This window comes from Rhamphochromis longiceps, linkage group LG1 (genome assembly GCF_057381845.1).
Source record: "Rhamphochromis longiceps isolate RC_006_pf linkage group LG1, R_longiceps_female_GT1.1, whole genome shotgun sequence".
Classification (NCBI taxonomy): Eukaryota; Metazoa; Chordata; class Actinopteri; order Cichliformes; family Cichlidae; genus Rhamphochromis; species Rhamphochromis longiceps.
The window spans coordinates 19,604,378-19,610,671 of NC_140557.1; the positions used below are offsets into that span (position 1 = coordinate 19,604,378).

General features: G+C 37.8%; 1 protein-coding gene across 1 annotated transcript in view; it reads right to left on the minus strand.

The window, feature by feature from the left end:
- The window catches only part of adam10a (ADAM metallopeptidase domain 10a), a 31,973-nt gene extending 28,752 nt beyond the window's left edge, over nt 1-3,221 (minus strand). Inside the window, exon 1 of the mRNA XM_085401670.1 lies at nt 2,896-3,221. Coding sequence (XP_085257796.1) covers nt 2,896-2,947 — 52 coding nt within the window. The 5' untranslated portion in view covers nt 2,948-3,221. The remainder of the gene's footprint in view (nt 1-2,895) is intronic.
- Between the last annotated feature and the right edge of the window lie 3,073 nt (nt 3,222-6,294).

Consider the following 6,294-nt stretch of genomic DNA (forward strand, 5'->3'; position numbering starts at 1 on the left):
CACAGCATGGATCAGAACTGAGCTGAGCCTCGCATTGCCATGCACGCTGGGTCCTGGCAGCCCGGCTAAGACAATATCTCAGGCACCCGACTAAAATGTCTCTCCTTAACATTTTATATCATACAGTACTGAAAAAAAATTAAGTGGGTTGGCAAAAACCTGTAGGCATCAAGTCCACAACAAAAATTCACTCTACATTACTCAAAAAATGTCTGCAGGAAGCTGTGACTGTGAGAAGGCCAAGTAACAGCAGCTGTGCGAAAGTGAAATAACCTACATTACATGAAACACAGACTTCCTCGAAAATGTCTGGGCATGTAAACAGAGTAAGATTGGTTGTTGCATGTCACGCCATCATTACTAACAAGCTATCAAATTGCAAACTCAATTGCAATGGCCCCTCTTACATCAAACATATCTTTCAGAGGTACATGTGGAATGACATAAAGCCATTTGTTTGAAGCTTTGTGGAAAAACATTTTTTAAAAAACAACTGAGCTTGTATAATAAATCAGTCATGTTGTACATCTGAAAACTCTGGAATGCAATCTTTTAGCTTATGTTAAACTGATAAAATAAATTAATTAATAAAATTTAAAAAACACAAAGCGTGAAGTTTTGATCAGGACATTTCTGGCCCCACCTTCCCGATCCCTTTCAAGAATATAAATAGTGTTTCCTCATGTTGGTGTTCACATCAGTGGACACACCGCCTACAACTGCAAAGCTCTCCAGCGAGTAGTGCGGTGCTCTGAACGGATAATTGGAGGTGAGCTTCCCTCCCTCCAAGACATCTACAGGAAGCGCTGCCTGAGGAAAGCGGGGAGGATCATCAAGGACTCCAGTCACCCCAGCCATAAACTGTTCAGACTGCTTCCATCAGGAAGGAGGTTCTGCAGCATCCGGTCCCGTACCAGCAGACTGAGAGACAGCTTTTTCCATCAGGCCATCAGACTGCTGAACACGTCATAGACACCTCAGCTTCACCACTGGAACTTCAACATTATGCACTCCACACTGTATATAAATGCCACTCGTTTTGCACATATTCAACTCTGTATATTTTATTATTATTATTAATTTATTTATTTATTTATTTTTTTTTTTTTACTATTTAATTTGTAAAAATGTGTATACACACACACACACACGTAGGAAAATATTTAGTATACACATCCAGAAATGCATACACTATTATATATTGTACATATATTTATTAGTTTCAGGTTGGCCATTCTTGTATTTTGCTCGTTTGTGTTGTTGTGTTTGCACATCTCTGTTGCTTGTGGGGCTCGCACACAAGAATTTCACTCGCATGTGCTGTGCCAGTGTGCCTGCACATGTGATGTGACAATAAAATTGATTTGATTTGATTTGATTTGAAAGCTCAAAATACATTTCTGATCAGACACAAAAAAAAAAGAAAAAGAAAAAAAAGGTAAAGTTGTGAGATGGAAGCAGGGGGGAAAAAACGTAGTCACTCGAGTCACAATTTCACTTGTGCTACTGCAAAAAACAAAACAAAAAAAAAAAAACGCCAGTACAGATGTTTTATGCAAATACGTTGATGCACTTTGTACTTAATCTTGACATGTCAAATGAAGGTTTTAAAGACATAAAGAAGATTAATGTGTAATCACAATGAAACAAATCTGAAATAAGCCAAGAAACTGAATTATTTATAATGACAGATTAAGCAATTTTTCAAACACAGCAGCAATATTTTGCCACAGGATATTAGAACTTTTTAATGAAGGTTTGACAGATGTTAAAAAGTGAAAATTGAATAATAATGTACCAGCTATCTTGCCAGATTATACAATTATATGAAAGTAGCACAGCAGCTCATTACCAACACAAGGCAGAAATCAATTTCTATTTGGTTTTCCTGTCCTGATTCTTCATGACAGCCCCCAGCTCTCAATAAATCTGTCACTGCCCTCACAGATAATAAAACTTCACAGGTGTAGTATCTGCAGTTAATCACATGCACACATTTTACACTGTGAGCTTAAGCTCGTCTGTCTTGATGTTTTGTGAAGCAGGTGGTGTAACTGTACTAAATCTGGAAATAACCCCTTAGCGATGATTTTATTTTCATTTACACACAAATTATATCTATTTTAATATCACCAGTTACACAAAATCACAGTTTTGCTCTGTTTGTCTTACAAATGTTGATGCCTAAAGTACAATTAAAGTACCAATCTGACATACTGTAGAAAATATGTTATTAAGAAGGGCCTGGACAAAGTTTTGTAAGGTGGTTAAGTTATATTAAAACTTATAATATATCGACACCCAGGTAGTTACTCATCCACGGTAAGAACGGGATATATATCATCTCTTTCGACCAAATGCTTGAGTCAGCAGTAGAAAAAAGTACCGTATTTTGCTTCAGGTGCCTTTCTGACGGATGCAACTGCTTGTCACGCAGCTTCATACCTAACCTGCTTTTCACAGACTGTCCGACAAAACGAAAGTTTTTTGTTAAACTAGTCTCAAATTATTCTAGCGACACTGAATATTCATGGTAACAAACATATTCGGCAGTAAAACTCTTGTTTATAGACGTTAACAGTGTAAAGATTTCCCACTAAGCAAGTGACTGAAAGACAAGCCCCCCCTCCTCTACTACAGGAGTACTTAACCTGTATCAGCCAAACATAATTAATTAACCAGATAACAGCTAATACAGATTGACTACACACTGTAAACAACAACAACAAAAAACACAAACAAAAAACACACACAAGTTAACCGCAGTCTCCACAACATTAGCCAGCCAGCTAGCTAGCAAGTTAAACTGTCGACAGTACAACTACACGATCCGATTAGCGCTAGCTCTACTGACGAGCTCTAAAGACTTTCTCTGTTAGTCAACGACAAACTTACCTGCAATATCGTGTAGGCAGCAAAACAGAAGAATTAGTTTGACAAATTCCATAGTGAAATGCCCTGTAGTCCCGCTTAACCAGCGAAGCTACACAGCGATACCCCTGACAGTTGCTTGTTTCGATTTCTGCCACACTTAAAGACAGAGTCGCCCTTCCTAGTTAGCTGTGACTCCCATCGCAAACACCGGCAGCTCTACCTCTCCAACAGCGCTACACACTGTCATAAACAGAGAGAGAGAGACAGACAGGCAGGCACTACTCCCTTCCGGTGTATGGGGCCAAAAGATATGGACACACCCGCTGTTCTGCGTTTCTATAGTATTGCGATCGTAGGTTGAAAGATACGTGAAAACAACTGGAAAAAAACACTACTGAGCTTTACACAACGCCACCAAAATGTGTCTGCTCCTGTGCTGAAAACACGCACTGATCTGCTGTTTACTGCTTGCACACATTATTTCCGGGTTTAAAAACTAAAGATTTAACTTTGTGATAGTGAAGTTATACATTTCCTGTTTCTCTGTCTATGTAGACTGCGCTGTAAATGCAAGGTACAGACTTCTCTGAGAGCGAGGATTCGCAACAAACCGGTCTGTAACATTAGCATAAAGAGAACTCGGGAAAGAAAGGATTAGTCATTCGTTTTTAATGATTTTTTTAAAGAATGAAGTTGAAATGTACTAATGAATCTCGAAGTACTATTTCGAGATTAAGTAGATACAAACTAAAAGAAAAAAGTTACAAAAATACAATTTGAAGAAAAAAATGAAATAATATTTTGACAGTATACATATTTATCTGTTTATTGCTTTGTGCAACCGCATGGTAACCGTGTAAAAGAGACATCTGTAAATTGCATCTGTAATTGGACCAGCAGGTAAGTATAAGGGTATATAAATTACAGAGAAACACTGGCTTTCTATACCTGTACCACCTCAGCCAGAAGGATTATTCTAGCTGCAGTGTATACAATTTATTGTACCCCGCAAAAGTCTGCAGTGTTCTTTGGGTGATGAAACCTATTTGTTACGTTCTGATTCACTAATGTTGAAATCCAGGCTCTGGGGAGGCCACTCTATGACTGACAATGTGTCTTTTCTATCCAGGTGTATTTTTATTGCATCGACAGTGTGTTTGGGGTCGTTGTCATGCTGAAAAATTAAGCCATTGCCAATAAAAATGCTTTGGTACTTTTCTGTGTTTATGATTTCATCAGTTTTGCCCAAATTCTCAACAGCAGTGGCTGAAATACAGACTCAAACCACTGCAGGCATCTCACTATTGCACCTCTCTCCTGAGCTGCTCTAATTATGACTTGAACCCAAAATGTCTCATTTGGATTCCTCACTCCATCGGGCCTGTTGCAGCTGATTTTCAGCTCAATTCTTGTGTAATCTAGCATACCTCAGCCTTTTCTCCTTGTTTCCCTTTCGTAAGAATTGCTTCTTGAAAGCCGCCCTTCCGCTGAGATAATTTCTGATGAGGCTTCAGTGAACAGCATCAGTGATCAGCTGAAGAGACAGATGTATTTCCAATGCTGAAAGGACACAAGTGTCTTGCATTAGAGAATGCTGAGGCTTGTAATACTAAAAGAGAGATTATGCATATAGCAGGATCTAAAAACAAGTGAAAACAATACACAACATTGTTTGTGGGCATGTAACAACAACAACAACAAAGAAATCAATGCAAATAAAGAATTAGAACTGAAAAAGAAAATGTGTAAATTACTGAGACAGGAGAGAGATGGACTTCCAAGTTTGTTTGTTCTTTTTGCAGACTAGAAAATTATGGGCAGCCACATCACTCAAAATGACAAAACAAGCATGCAATGTTAAGAAGTTCCCCTCTTTATATTAACCTGTAGATGACAAAAGAAATAAAATAGATCTCATTTATATAACCCCCCCCCAAATAATAATAATAATCTGACATGTACTTTGCTGTTAATGTTAACATACAATTCGCAAGGGTTATGTTTACGTATGAAAGTAAGGGGTATGTCACTTGTATTTTTAGGCAATAACATGTGGTCATTTTGTGGTCTGTCAGTCTGCAACCACAAAATCTAGGTGCTTCACATCCCAGAAGTGACTGTGACTGACATCCTGTGACTGGCCTATAAATAATTCTCAGTTTTGATGCAGACTTCAAAACAGATCAAAACAGGGATAATCTTTTGTGTGAACCTGTCAAACTTATAATAATGGCCACGTAAAACGACTTTTTTCCTTAGCTGCCCACTTCTACATTCCTTTTCATGTAGCTCCACTGTGATATTGAGAGCCAAACCTCTTATCAAATATAACACTTTATTAAGAATTTTTTGTATATTTCACTTTTGCAGCTTTTTCTGGGTTTTGTCATTATAGGACGTTACTAAATACTATCTGTGGCAGAAATTTATGCCTGTAAAATCTGTGCTGAAACCCTAAATTGCGCTTCTTGTGCTAGATTGAGTATTTTCTCCCACCCAGTGTCTATAAAACGTTACTACACGTGGGATCTATAACTGTCAGATGTGGTTTTTGTTGCACAGCCAGAGCTCTATCTCAAGAATTTCCAGTGTGGGAAAATTTAATCTACTCAAAGATTACTCCGTTTTTGTGCTTTTTAAAATTTATTTATGTATGTATGTATGTATGTATGTATGTATGTATGTATGTATGTATGTATGTATGTATGTATGTATGTATGTATTTTTATTTATCTTTTTGTATTAAAAAATAGACAAGGATTAAAAAAGTAGACACAAAAGTATACACTAAACTGTCAAACAACAAATTAATAAAACACATCCAACAAAAAGTATACTTTGTTGTGAATTTTTAAAACTCACAGACAGTGACAACCTCGCGATATCCAAAGTTGGACCTGGGAGGTCCAGCTACGCGAGATCACGCAATACAAATGCGCGTGCACTGGGACGCAAAGCGGTCACGGCTACGCCAGGCTCTTATCAATTTACGAGTACTCGTAAAAGTAACCACCTGAACATTTTAGCGCTTTGAAAGGCAGCCCGACTATTAAGTTATTCTACATGTGATTCAGCTGATGCAAATACTTTTAAATGTTTTTAATTTTTATTTATTTATTAGATAAACGCAAAGCTCTCACTTTCAGCTCGTCTGGGACGCAACGTTAGTTTCAAACTGAGAAATATTCTACATTTTATATATTTATTTATGTTTAAGTAAATGACAGATAAATGTTAAGGCGTGAAATGTAAGCTTGTCACCATAGTGGTAAAATGGTGTGTAGACACGTAGATTAAGTAACACGTCGAGTGGGTCACGCGGTTTAATGTGAGTGATAAGCTTTAGAGTTTACAGAATACGAGGTGACCCAAAACGCACCACTGGTTGTCTGCCGCCCCCCTCGTTCGGCCTGAAAGCAA